The 14,906-nt window shown below is 38.4% G+C and overlaps 1 protein-coding gene across 4 annotated transcripts in view; it reads left to right on the top strand.

Moving 5' to 3' along the window:
- Nucleotides 1-14,906, top strand: part of MACROD2 (mono-ADP ribosylhydrolase 2) — a 1,929,479-nt gene that overhangs the window by 1,835,612 nt on the left and 78,961 nt on the right. For all 4 annotated transcript variants that reach the window (XM_049100432.1, XM_049100431.1, XM_025469286.3 and 1 more), the window contains one exon: nt 12,088-12,165. In XM_049100432.1, coding sequence (XP_048956389.1) covers nt 12,088-12,165 — 78 coding nt within the window. The remainder of the gene's footprint in view (nt 1-12,087; nt 12,166-14,906) is intronic.

The raw sequence follows: 14,906 nt of genomic DNA, 5'->3' as shown, positions 1-14,906 counted from the left end.
TTAAAGGGGAATTTTAAGAGTCCCCCTTAAAATTTCTTGCAGAGCTGATTTGGAGGTCACATATTCTTTCAGTTCCAGGCCTGTCTTGGAAGCTCTTTATCTCTCCTTCCATTTTGAATGAGAGCCTTGCTGGATAAAGTATTCTTGGCTGCATGTTCTTCTCATTTAGGACCCTGAAAATATCCTGCCAGCCCTCTCTGGCCTGCCAGGTCTCTGTGGAGAGGTCTGCAGTTACCCTAATACTCCTCCCCATAAAAGTCAGGGATTTCTTGTCTCTTGCTGCTTTAAGGATCTTCTCTTTATCTTTAGAATTTGCAAGCTTAACTATTAAATGTTGAGGTGTTGAACGGTTTTTATTGATTTTGGGGGGGGGGAATCTCTCTATTTCCTGGATGAATGCCTGTTTCCCTTCCCAGATTAGGAAAGTTTTCAGCTAGGATTTTTTCAAATACATATTCTGGACCTCTGGCCCTTTCAGCGCCCTCGGGAACACCAATTAAACATAGGTTTTTCTTCCTCAGGCTGTCGTCTATTTCCCTTAATCTATCTTCATGGTCTTTTAATTGTTTGTCTCTTTTTTCCTAGTTTCCCTCTTTGCCATCAACTTGTCTTCTATGTCACTCACTCGTTCTTCCACCTCGTTAACCCTGGTTGTTAGGACTTCTAGTTTGGATTGCATCTCATTCAATTGATTTTTAATTTCTGCCTGATTGGATCTAAATTCTGCAGCCATGAAGTCTCTTGAGTCCTTTATGCTTTTTTCTAGAGCCACCAGTAGCTGTATAGTAGTGCTTCTGAATTGGCTTTCTGACACTGAATTGTAATCCAGATTTTGTAACTCTGTGGGAGAGAGGACTGTTTCTGATTCTTTCTTTTGAGGTGAGATTTTCCTTCTAGTCATTTTGCTCAGTGCAGAGTGGCCAAAAACAAGTTGTATTGGGAAAAGGAGAAAAAGAGAGAGAAAGAAGGAAAGAAAAGAGAAAAAGAAAAAAGAAAAATGGAAGAAAAAAGGAAAAAAGAGAAGAAAAAGATAAAGAGAAAGAAAGAAAGGGAAAGAAAGGGGTGGGGGAAGCAAACAAATCAAAAAGCAAAAAAAAAAAAAAAAAAAAAAAAGAAGAAAGAAAAAAAAAAACCACGGGGGAGTATCTTCTGATTCTGTATACTTTAAGTCCCTTGACTTCCCCTGGAACTTGTCCGTCTAGCTGGTCTGGGGGAGGGGCCTGTTGTGCTGATTTTCAGGTGTTAGCACTTGGGGGAGCTGCTCTGCCCCTGCTTGGTGCAGGGCTCAGTGGGGGTTGTTTACCCCGTGAGGCCCCAGGAGGAACAGCCCCAGTGGCGGGGCCAGCTCTGGAGCCCTGGAGTCAGCCTCCGCAGTAACTCCGGAGCTCTCGGTCTGCAGGGCCTGGAGGCTCCAGGCAGGGCCGCTGATCTGCTCAGCTCGCGGCAGGAGCCTCCTTGGGGTCCTGGGCCCTCCCGGCCTCTGCCTGTCCCGGGGGAGGCGGGATCCTGGGCTGTGTCCCGGGGCCCTGTGCTCTGGAGCCTGCGCTGTTGGATTCGCGCTCCCGCCCCGCAGCCCCCTCCGCGGAGCCTCCCCGAGCCCCCCGAGCTGCTCCGGGTCCCGCCGTGCGTGCTGCAGCCCTTAGGGAGCTCGGCGCACTCTCCCGGGGCGCAGGTGTCTGTTAGTGTCCCTGGGAGCCCGAGGGCATCCCCGCCCTCCTGGGTCCTGCTCCACCTCCCTGTGAGCCCCTTTCCCCCGTGAAGGTTGGTGCAGCTCCTGCTTCTCCGGGTCAGGGCTCTCCTGTCCTGGGGACACTTGCCCCGGCCTGAGCCCGGCTCCTCGCGGGGCCCCTCCTCCTTGGAGGCCTTTTGTTTCTTTAATTCTTTTTTCCTGTCTTCCTACCTTGATAGAAGCGCGAACTCTTCTCCCTGTAGCGTTTCAGCTGTTCTGTCTTTAAATCTCAGGCCGAATTCATAGATTTTCAGGATGAGTTGAAGGTTATCTAGGTAATTTGGTGGGGACAGGTGACTTGGGGACCCTACTCTTTTGCCATCTTGCCCCTCCTTGATCTGCATTTTTCTAAGTCCCCAAAGAAAGAAGTTTCAAGTCCCAAAAGAATGACATGCTTCTGTGGGAACAATGAGTGACACAGTGGTTATTTTGGAATAGGTGTCCCCCTACATCTCACAGCATAGACAGCCATGAAGCCATCAGCTTCAGCTACTCACTTGCTCACGCTGATCAGATGTGTTTTCCTCACCAGTTAGGCAGGGAACAGTAGAATAGGATGGGCAGGGCGGTGGGGCAGGGGATATGATGCTGGCCTGGATAGGATGCAGGGTTCTAGACAGAGGTACTACTAACCTAAAGTTTCCACTGATTCTATTTAGTGGTGCTTTATCAGGTATAGCCATGAAATAAGATGTGACCACAAATGTGTGTTTGAGGATTATTGAATCCTTACATTGTAGATTTCAGTCTATAATAATAAAGCTACTCTTCATTTTTCCACCAATATGAGAACATCAGAGACTGTTGGTTATTAAACTGTTCTCACTATCTGTTTTTGGAAACTTATCAATAGAGCTGTGTACAATAAGCAGAACTGATAATCTGCCAGTATACTCTGGTACTGCTGCAAGTACTTTTAAAATGCCAAAATATTTACATGGTGTTTGGCAAACAGTGACTTAAGCTCCCCTCTTTGCAAGTAACTCTCACTACCATCCTGTCATCCCGGACATAGCGGGCTCCAGGACCCTGCCCCGGTGGACATGCCCATTCTGATTAGCTGACACCAATGCCAGTTATTGTTCTGGATATTACCCTAGCTTTTCTTATCACTTTATTCATGCTATCCAAACAGTGACTACTTGATACAGTTTAAGGATCAATGAAAATTAACTCCATAGACTTGAGGTGGGGAAAGAGAACCTTACATTTAGGGAAGATTCTATTTCCACAGCCATGTTGAGACTTTGTTCTGAGGTACAGCAGGAATATCAACACTAATAGCTCACATTCAATAATTAGGGGCACCTATCTGTCTCTGTTGGTAGAGCGTGTGACTCTTGATCTCAGAGTTGTAGTTTCGAGCCCCACACTGGGTGTAGAAATTACTTAAAAGTAAAATCTTAAAAAAAAAAAAAAGTTAAATAAGTCATTCAAACATACATGCACAGAAATGCACATGTCAGTGTTATGGAGAGAATGCTCATGTCCTCCCCCAAAACAGGTGTCATATGTTGAATCCCAGCCCCCAGGGTGATGGTCTTTGGAGGGTCTTCGAGAGGTAAGTACGTTTAGAGTAGGTCCCCAAGGTGGAGTCCTCATGATGAGATTAGTGGCCTTATTAAGAAAAAGAAAGAAAGATCGCAGTCTCTGGCTTTCCATGTGCACACGCAGTGATCCATGTGAAGACGCAGTAAGAAGGGAGCTTGCTACAAATCAGGAAGAGCACTCCCATCTGAGACTCAATCAGCCAGTGCCTTGATCTTGAACTTCCAGCCTCCAGAGCTATGAAAAAACAAATTTCTGTTGTTTAGACCACTCGGTCTACATTATTTTGTTGTGGCAGCCCAACAGACTAATATGGTCAGTGGTTATGTTAGAAAAACCTATTAAAATGATTTCTAGAACTCACAGGTAAATCTAGTGTAAAATCTAGGTAAAATCTAGTGGATTAAAGTAAATTATTTTATTATTATTTCTTCCTGGAAATAAAAAAGAACACTTTTGAGTTGATCCTTAGTATGCTTCCCAAGGTCCTCATAAAATCACATTTTGCAGTATTTTGTTTTAACACTTTTCTCAGTTTATGAGGCAAAACATTGCCTTCATCATACAAATGCCTCTCTACACCCCATTTCCTATAATACCAGATGTCACCTGATTTTTCCCCCACCAGGGTCATATCAGAAAATGAAATTTACTGAACTTGTTTTATTCTGCATGACCAGGCTGTTCCCCTCTTTAACTTTCTCCAAGTTTCTTGGTTCAGTATTTTTCAATCTGTGTACAAGGTTCACGAGGGTGCTGTACTTTTGAAATGCCTAAAAAGGTGAGTGTTTTAAAAAATAGATCTAAAAGAATGTCACGCTTCTAAAAGTAGTATTTGTAAAAGGCACGTTAGAAATGTTTGAAATGTCCGTACACATTAAAATTAGACAATGAACTTGCAAGAACAACAAAGGAAGTGGAGCCAAACTCTCACAAGATCTGCAAAAACAACACACATTGGGATGACTGCAGTTGGTAGGAGTCATCAAGTAAGGAAGGAAACCACATCATCAGCCCCAAGAACTGGCTCATCTAGAGGCAACAGCAGCTCAAGTGGTTCCTCCAAGACTCAGCAACTCCTCAAACAGCTGTCTATTCAAGGAGCATCACAAACTTACTACCTTCTTTACCTTTTTCTGCTCTTCTAAAGCCACCAGGTGACTCATTATGCTTCTTTTTTCCTCCCCATGGGGGTTGTGTTTCTTTTCTTTTCAGTGACTCTCTGCCTTTAAATCACTCTAGGTTTTGAAACTTTGTCTATTTGCCATCAAACTTTGTCTATTTTACCATAAAGACTAACGGATTCCTGAGGATCTAATGGATTTGTTTCAGCATAATCTAATATTAATTCTCTCCTGGTAGGTGGAGCTGGCCACATTAAGGTCTGTTGGCCAACCCACAGATGACTGCCCAGAGCCAATCCCTCACCAGTCATCTGTGGCCCAGCTTCTAGGATTAGATGGTGCCAAACAAGGCAATCTCTTTCCCCAACATTCTCTAATTAAAGGTAGAATGGCATAAGAGAGCTATAAATCAGAATAAGGTAAACATTCACATTTTAGCTACTGGGTAGTAGAAGACAGGTTAGTGACTATCTTGGCTATCTTGGTTTGGGATCTCCAAAAGCAAAATTCTCAGACAAGGATAAGGGGGCAAATGGTCTATCTGAGAGGTGATCCCAGGAAGCACAGAGAGGAAAGGTGGGGGGAGGACAGTCAAAAGAGGATACATCAATGAGGGGAACTGTGGCTGTATTTCTCTAAGAAGTATAGAGCATATTCAAAATTGTCTCCCAAAGAGGCGAGGAAACAGGTTGTATCTCCTGAGTCCTTTAGTTGAGCATTGGCTGTGGGGTACTTCTGGCGAATCCATGGAAAAATGCCCTTAGTCAGAGTCTCAGAGAGAAGCCCATCTCCTGGAACCAACTGCTGTGATCTCAGGAGTAGCCCAGTGGGATATTGGTGGGGCATAGTCTACTACAAGGCTTAGCTATGGCAAGATCTAAACTCTCTAGACCTCAGAGGTGGGAGTGGGCTGGGAAGAGGTAAGGGAAAGAAGAGTGGAGTGAACCCAGCATCGGGACACCAATATCACAACAACAGGATTATTTAGAATTGCAGGAAATTGGATTAATTTGAATGTCCAGTAATAGACGCAATGATAAAACAGCTTGTGGTAGATCCAGAAAGGGAACCACTCTGCAGCCATTTATATTACAGAACTGTATTCAATAGCACAGCAGAATGTTGAAGAAAACAAAAAATTGAAAAAAAAAAAAGCACATCTATTTTCATTTGGATGGGTTTGTGGATTTTTCTAGATGTGAGGAGCAAATAGGTTCTAAGGAGAAATCATTCAGGTCTTTGAAGCTCACATAAAATGAGTATCTTCCATAAAAGGTCCAAATGCTTATCTTAGTCTCTAAACATGTCCCTTTATATCGCTTGGGAAAAAAAGACTCGAGAAATGGGATGCCTGGTGGCTCAGCAGTTGGGCGGCTGCCTTTGCCTCAGGTCATGATCCCAGGATCTGGGATTGAGTCCCGAATCCGGCTTCTGCAAAGAGCCTGTTTCTCCCTTTGCCTATGTCTCTGCCATTCTCTCTCTCTCTCTCTCTCTCTCATTCTCTCTCTCTCTGAATAAATAAATAAACCTTAAGAAAAAAAAAAAAAGACTCTAGAAAACACTGCTCCAACGGGTGAGTTTTGACTCAGTCCATTAGGAATATAGGAAAACTCTGGCTCTCAGCAGTGTTGGGTCCTGGCATCTCAGCCACACTCCCCAAGTATCTGACTAAAAAGAACCTGAGCTCAGAAGTTGAAGCACATATGAACCCAGAGACAGACTATATGTCTACTTCTTCAACCTCTCCACAAAATAAAATAACTGAGAAGTAGTGGCCAGGCTGTGACTCTGCTCCAAAAAGCCTTCATCATTTCTCCTACAGGGAATGTTCTCTCAAAGACTTTTCCTTATCAGATTGAATTAAAAAGTGTAAATAAAACACTCCCTGATTTATAGATGAATATTTTAATAGAATTCCAAGTCAGTTTATATCTAGAACCATAGCTACTTTTCATGCCTATGGTCTAGTCAGATTAAAAAAAAAAAAAAAAAAAAAAAAGAATGGCAAGAAATCCTGCTGTGCAAGGCTTAGCAAGAGAGAGGGAAGCAAGATCAGAAAGGAATAGGAAGGATGGAGGTCAAGGAGTCAAGGATAGCAGGTCACAGACAACTGGAAACAAGAGCAGATTTGCCTTTGTTTACATTGCCAAGGGGGAAAAATTAACTTGATGGAGAAGGTAATTAAGCATTTCTTTTTCCATCACGGTCCAGTCTGGCTTCATATCCAGCTGTTCTATTAGACATTGTGATGATTCTTCAGTCGAGTCACAGAGTTAACGATGGCCAGTGTGGCACCAATGTCACACGGCACTACTTCCCCCACCATTAACCTTTATTTTATTAATAGACAGTAAAAATTTTGGAGTGAGAATAGTCCAACTCAGGTAGTCATATAACGAGGGAAGCCTGAACGTTTATAGAGAGATGTTGTCGGAACAAAGAAATAATGTGAGCAAATCAACAGATTGGCTTCAAAAGGCATTTAGAGAGATTATCTGGCTCAATAACCTCAGTTCCTAGGTGTAGAAACCAAGATCATGTAAGGTGAATGGGTTTTCCTGGAGTTACAGAGCTTGTCATTGTAGATCCATCTGTATCCACCTGTCAAGACTGATCCTCCTTTTTGCTTGTATTTTCCATAACCACCTGCAGAGAAATTACACCTACACCTCAATGTAGGAATAAGCTGATTTACAAGAGTTATTGTTTGGAATGTGGTGTGTGTTTTCTAACAGAAACAGTTGGTGGGACATGATGGTAGTTTTGCCAGTCGCGTCTCAGAGACTGTTAGTACCCCCATTCCATAACTCTGGGAATGCTTGGCCCCCTTTTAATGGGGGTTAATGATTGCATAATGAAGACAAATGACCAACTGAGTCTGGGAGTCTGGCCTCCCGATGCTAAGGGAAATGTCCTGTCCTACAGACCTGGTTACTTTTCAGGTAAATATAGATCAGCTTTGTATGTCCAGCTGCACTGAAACCTAGCATAGGTTAGATCATTGCCATCTGAATACTCTGGGAATGTATTGCAGGACACATTTCACCTATATAGAGGAATAGTCACTGCAAAGCTTCAATGAGATCATAATCAGCTGTGGAGACACTAATTTATTTGGATAAACACACTGTTCAGGTGAAGGAAAAACTACTTTATTTTAATTGCTTCACATAATAAACCAGCCATTCAAATAAGGAGGCTGGGATAAATATTTTGCTTGGTGCAATTGAATCAGTTTACAAGAATCAGAGGAAATCCAGGCAATTGTGATTTCTGTGCAACTGTTGTATGAAGGTAGGAGACTTGTGGATGAATGTTTACATGCTACAGAGCAAATATTTCAGGCTTGGGGGTTTGCAAATAGCATTTATCTTGTTTAGACCCCTTGGAACTTTTACACCAAAATGACCTTCTACTGCAACTCTAAATAGTGGTCAGGGCTTACCTTTATTACTAGTGGATTTTGTACATCTCGTAACTTGAAAATGGTTTTCAAAGACAGTCATCCATTCAGTTTCATATTTTATGGTCATTTCAAATTTTGGTGCAAAATGTTGTTTACCAGCTAGATTGTCCTCCTCGTTTATTAAACATATCTGTGTATGTTTTGGCTATTTCCTCAAGTCAAATCTACCTTAAGAATTCAAGAAGTGCCATCCTTGATGAATTTATGGAGTGGGCACCAAGTTCTGTAGCTGATTCTCAATTGTAATCCTAAAAACCCTTTGTAAAATGGCAGTGTCACTGGCAGTAGGGTGTAAATTTCTGTAGCTATTTTTAATCTTGTTGGGGTCATGGGTCCCTATGAGAATATGACAAGAGCTATCGCCTTCGAGAAAAGTGAATGCAACAATATGTGTACATGTTTTACAGACTGATTCATACCTTTAGAGTATATTCAGAGGTTAAGAACTAAGTTCTTAATTAAGATTAAGAATTTTTGTTGTAAGGTGCATTTTTGACAGAAATAGCATCTATTTCGATTTATAGCTTAGATGTTTATTAAAAATGCAAGTTTCATCATTCATCACATCTTCAATATATACATGTACTATTCTGTATAGGCATGTGTAATTGACTACATTAAAAATGAGCTGCTTTTTAGAATTTCTGTTTTATATTTTTAAAATTTCAATCTATTTTAACTATTCTTTTAAACCTTTTCAACTTTCAAAATGAGATGATTTTTTAATTTCTGGAAGTATTTATTATTGTTAATCTTAAACGATCCATCTTTAAAACTTTGGTTCAAATATTCAACTTAATATTTGCATTTGAAATTTTTTTCTAATAGAACATTGACCTTAGGGCAGCCTTGGTGGCTCAGCAGTTTAGCTCTGCCTTCAGCCCAGGACGGGAATCCTGGAGACCAAGGATCGAGTCCCGCGTCAGGCTCCCTGTATGGAACCTGCTTCTCCCTCTGCCTTTGTCTCTGCCTCTCTCTCTGTGTCTCTCATGAATAAATAAAACCTTAAAAAAAAAGAACATTGACCTTAAAGATTTTGAAAGTCACAATCTACATATACATTTAATTCCAGTTCTCTGCTATTAAAATAACATTGACTAAATCTCAGAATTAGGTGATAACTCCTTTCCCTTTTCTGAACATTACCAAATGATAATTTTTAGAATTAAATAAAATATGAATCGAAGGTGCTGCAAGGATTTAGTGTATACAAATACAATTTTCATGATAGTTTATAGAACTTACATAGAAATAACAAGCTCTTTTAGTGACCATATACACTCAATATGTTTTCTTTCTTATGATGAATAATGATTTTATATTCATATACAGTGCAACTTTCATCACCTCCTAGTCAGAAAAGCTCTGCTGTCATTTCAAACCCACAACTAAGTATAGCATGATAGGATCTATGATTTAAAACATTCAGGACCATATCCAGTCTTCTCAAAGTTCATGTGACTAGGAATTCAAAGATCCCTTTGAAAAGAGAAACTTCAGTGGAAACAATCTCAGAGCCACATAGTCATGTGTGGATGCCATCATGAGCTTATAGCTTTTATCTTGCTTTATTGCTGTATGTGGAGGCAGAACCATTTCAGGTACAAAATAAAAGTAACTTGTGGGTTTGGTGATGGGTCAGGTTGATAGGAAATCCTTGCCATCACATAAAGACATATATTTGTGTACACACAGAATATACTCAAATATTTCTAGGATACAGAGTCTTTTGTATATTTTATTTCTAAAACTAGGACACTTTCTTAAATTAATAGTATGGTACAGTTCATTTGGTACCATTTTTTTCTTAATCCTACACAAAATAATAATGAAAATAACAATTGATGGTGTCTTAGATTCAACGAAGTGTATTATATATATATTAGAGTACATGAGAGCAGAAGGCACCTTAGCAATATTAAAACGACTCTCCAAGGAAATTGAAACTGAAGGGTCAATTAATTTGCTAAAGAGACAGATTTTGGTGACAGTCCAGAGATTAATTTTTCAAATACTTTCACCCATCTTATGTGAATCATTAGACCATAAATTCATAAACTCAATGTAAATCACTTTTTAAAAAACATTTCTTATGTAATATTTGATGCATGAAGCATAATGTTTATGTAAGTTATAAAGCATAATGAATTATTGTTGAGTATAAATGAACACATTTTAACTACACGCAAAATCTTGGATAATCTTAAAATATTAATGTTGAGAGAAATGAGTATAGCCCAAGCCTAGTTATCAAATGATGCCATTTTTCATAAATAAGTAAAATATTTGAAATTAAAATTTAGCCTGATTCATATAGTACCTTTTTAAAACCATTGCTCACCTCAGTGTTAATGTAGGAAAAAAGTATTCAATAATTTTTTTCTTTAAATCCACATGTTAGAGCCAAAAATTAAAAAGGCATGTTTTAATGGGAACTGGTGTAAAACAATTTGACTAGAGTGAGAGAACAGTTTGGAAAACTATTGCCTATGCTCAGTTTTGCCTCCAAATTTGGACTTTGAAACTTATTGTCAGTCTCAGAAAGAAATAAGCTGCACAGATAATTAAACATTTGCCTTGGGGGAATTATTTGCAGTTAATTAAAATCATACACTTTGGGTGTATACTTGCTTCACTGGTTATTAAATTTGAATTATATGTTAACTATCCAGGTTTCTCACTTGTCCATCAAATGTTGCTTGTGGCAGGTTAAAGAAACAGACTTTCTCATAATATTCCAAACTGCATTGTTTAAAACTATCTCCTAGTGTGGGGAGGGAGAGAGGTAAAAGGAGTAAGGAAAGAAAGAATGCTTTGAGACTCTGATTCAGCTCTGTTGGGTGTTACAATTCAATGGAGCAATGTGAACTCAGTAAGGAACCCATTTTAAAGTAACAGAAGTGTCAGCCTGCCATGCCCAGTTTGCTCCATGGCCATATGCATAGAAGATAAGCTCATGACTTTTAGATATCTTTGGATTACCACTCTTTTAGCTGCATAAAAAATACCCCCTAGATTGTAACCTGTATGAAGGCAGAGTCAATTAGTATTGACTCCCTAGCCTCAAGAAGTATCTAACGTAGAGTTGGCCCTTAATAAATACTTTTGGAGGGAATAAAAGGCCCAATTTAAGTCTTCCTGCTGACCCACCCACATGCCCTTTATGATGGCTTTCTAAAGAGTCTACAGAAAGGCCTCAAACATCTAACAAGGAGTGGATGGAACTGGAGGGTATTATGCTGAGTGAAGTAAGTCAGTCGGAGAAGGACAAACATTATATGTTCTCATTCATTTGGGGAATATAAATAATAGTGAAAGGGAAAATAAGGGAAGGGAGAAGAAATGTGTGGGAAATATCAGAAAGGGAGACAGAACGTAAAGACTGCTAACTCTGGGAAACGAACTAGGGGTGGTAGAAGGGGAGGAGGGCGGGGGGTGGGAGTGCATGGGTGATGGGCACTGGGTGTTATTCTGTATGTTAGTAAATTGAACACCAATAAAAAAATATATATATAAAAAAAAAAAAAGAAAAAACATCTAACAAGGAATCCTGCATAGATTTGCAACAGTCCATAGTCATTGAAACCTATTTGGCCATGTTATTTCCTGGAAGTATATCATATAACAACAACAACAACAAAAAGATGAACTTATGCTGATTTCACATTTAAATGTGCTATATGAGGGAGAGGATGAAATTGCACAAAACAGAAGGTTTGCCTTCCCCTTTGCTATTGTTCTACTGGTAGTGTGTGCCTCAGGAAGATGAACTTAATTACAACTGGATATCAAAGCTCTACATCTGGCTTATTCAAGGACTCAAGGCTCCTGTATATGAACAATTGCAGTAATGGAAGCATTAAGAACATTAAAATTGATATTCCTTTAATCTCCCCTATTTTGCCTTCCTTTCATATCCTTTTGCACAATTCTCCAAAGACTTTCATTAATGCATAAAACCTGCTTACATTTTCTTCTTTGTTGCAAAAAGATGACCCAATCAAATTTGTATCATCCTACCTTTGTAAGCTTTGTACAAGACCTCTTATGCAGTAACTTTAGGAACAGCTTATTTACTATGAAAATATCTAAGTATTTTAATGGTGTTTAAAAAAATAAATTCCATCTCCCAAAGATAGATATATCATGACAGTGTTGGAAGCTGCTTTATTTCCCAGTTAAAAATGCTGACTAGATGTTTTGCTTATTTGTTGTGGCAGATTCTGCAAAGGACAAGAATATCACAAAAGACAATGAAGTAACAGATCATTCTGAGTGTGGCCAAGATCATCCTAATGGTAAGTTGCAAGGTCCTTTTTAAATTTTTTTCTGCTGAGAAATATTACATTTAAAAAACAGATTTTAGTTTTTCTGGGAAAAATGGAATATAGTAATATTTTATTTTTATGAATATCAAGTGATTTGTAGCTGCCAAGTTTAGAAGGGAAATTTGCTCTCTGCTATCCTCATCATTCACTATTTTTGTACTGGCTGACATTATTTTTGTTACCTGCCTAAACTCTATAGGCATCAGATTTGCAACTACAGAAATGAAGAAATGATAACAATGAGAAAAATGTGACACATATAGACAACAGATCGAGGTAATTAAATCTACATATCCATGGAATACCAAGAAGAGAGGCTAGAACAAACAAAAATGAAAACAATCTTTAGAAAAATAACAGAAAAAAGTTTTCCTAATGTAAACCAGTTCTTCCACCCAAAACACAAGAGTATACATACTTATTTATAGACAAAGATAGGAACAGAAATCTACAAAGCCTCATGGAATTTCTGAACATCAGTGATAAAGAAAGGCTTTGAAAGCACATAAGAAAATAAAAATCAGGTTACAAACAAAATCACCAAAATCGGATTAGCCTTGACTTTCTTCTTCCACAATTCTAAACACTAGATGAAATGGACGAACATTTCAATTGCTCTAAAGTACACAGTTTCTATATTTAGTGAAGTTGTTACTACTCATGCATGAAGTCAAGACTAACATTTTCTCAGGAATTCATAGATTAAGAAAATATGCCACCCAAGTATCCTTCCTGTGAGTAAACTAACAGAAATCCTGTGCAAAACCAGTAAATATAGAAAGGAAGGAAAAAGTTAAGACTGAGAAAGTCACACTTGGAAAGAAGTATGTGATAAGAGACTCATTAAATGTATGAAAATGTTGAAATAATTGCTTCCAAATTAGGATCAGAATACCTTAACTAAATGTACACTTTTATCTTTGAAAATTACAGTATATGTTGCTTTAAAATGAGAAGGAAAAAGGAGAGACTTCTACTTTCAGGAATGAAAGTCTAAATAACTTAGACCATTACTCTCCCTGAAGATAACTAGACAAACTACACCAAAAACAAAAAGGTATGGAGTCTGTTTAAAGGCACCAGAGAACTAACAGGATAGTGAAAAATTGTCAGGCTAGGTTCTGGGAGAAAATAGATATCCAGAGATGTGAGTTCAGAACTTGAAGCTGTTTTTTTTTTTTTTCTTGGTCATTTGCTGATTCTGCAAAATGTATCCAGAGTCCTATTGCTGAAAAGGGCAAGGGACCACGGTAAACCCCGTGGTTTCTTTGTTGAAACCCTAAAGATATGTATCCTAGCAGAAAGAATCAAGCAGCAGGAGACCAACTTTCTGAAAGACTGATGCCCATCTTTGAATCATCTCAATCCTCAAAATAAATGAAGATCAACCCAGATTACTATTCCCCATAGGCACCTGAGAAAAACCAATGTAAAACCATTTACAAAAACGAATTTTTAGCCAGAATTTCCAGCATGTCTAGCACATACACACACACACAAAAAAATCCAGAAAAAAAAAAAATGAAACATGGTAACATAAAAAAAAAGTCAAGAGAAACATACCCAGAGCACCTGGGTGGCTCAATTGATTAAGCATCTGCCCCAGGTTGGGTTCTGCCATTCCCCTTGCTTGTGCTCTCTCACTCTCACTCTGAATAAATAAATAAATAAATAAATAAATAAATAAATAAATAAATAAATAAATAAAATCTTTTTTAAAAAAGAAATAAGCCCATTTGGGCTGAAAGTATTACAGTTAAAACATAAAGTATAAAATAATTTTCCTGGCTGTTATAGGAGGATAAAGATGACATTGAAAAAATTAGCTGAGAAGTAGAAATTCAAAACAAAGCATCATAAAAGAAAAAGAAAAGAAAGTCTAGAAGTGAAAGATACAATAATTGAAATGAAGAATGCAATGAATAGATTCATGGTTTAAATGCATATTACACACAGATGAAAGAGAATTTGTGCACTAGAAGTTAAGTCAGAAGAATATATCCAAAATAAAAGTAGTAGAGAAAGAAAAGGAATGATAAACACTAAAGAAAGGGAACAAATATAGAGGATAAATGATAAATCAATTGGAATCCCAGACAGAAAGGAGTGAGGTAATTGAGCAGAAGCAGTATTTCAGAAAATTGTGCTGAGAAATGACCTATATTAATGAAAGACATCAGATCACATCTTCCTAAAACCCTTTGAACTCTAAGCAAAATAAATCCACAAGTATGCCCATCATTGTACAACTGCTGAAAATCAAAGATAAACAGGACATCTAAAAAGAAATCCTTAAACAATTAGACTGATACCTGACTTTAATAGATACAATAGAAATAAGAAGACAATCTAGCAGAATAATAGCCAACCAAGAATTCTAAGCCAAAAAAAAGTTGTGTTTCAAGAATAAATTTAATCAAGCAAATTTCAGGCCAAAAAAAGAAAAGAAAAGTTCACCAACAGAGAATTTTGGTGTTCTTCAGGTAGGAGGGTATTGATACCAGATGGAAGGAAAAAGATGAAGAAAAAGAAGAAAAAGCAAGGTAAATGGTAATTATTTGATAAGTCTAAATGAGTACTGATGATACCAATTCTTGACAAGGAGCAGGAAAGTATGACATATAAGAGAAGAGAAATCAATTAATACAAATCAATTCAGAAATGGTACAGATTGTGTAATTAATGTGAAAGGCCATGTTAAAAGTTATTAT

This window comes from Canis lupus, chromosome 24, assembly GCF_003254725.2.
Source record: "Canis lupus dingo isolate Sandy chromosome 24, ASM325472v2, whole genome shotgun sequence".
Classification (NCBI taxonomy): domain Eukaryota; kingdom Metazoa; phylum Chordata; class Mammalia; order Carnivora; family Canidae; genus Canis; species Canis lupus.
Note: the sequence above shows the minus strand (reverse complement) of the source record. Positions and strands in the feature narration are given on the sequence as shown.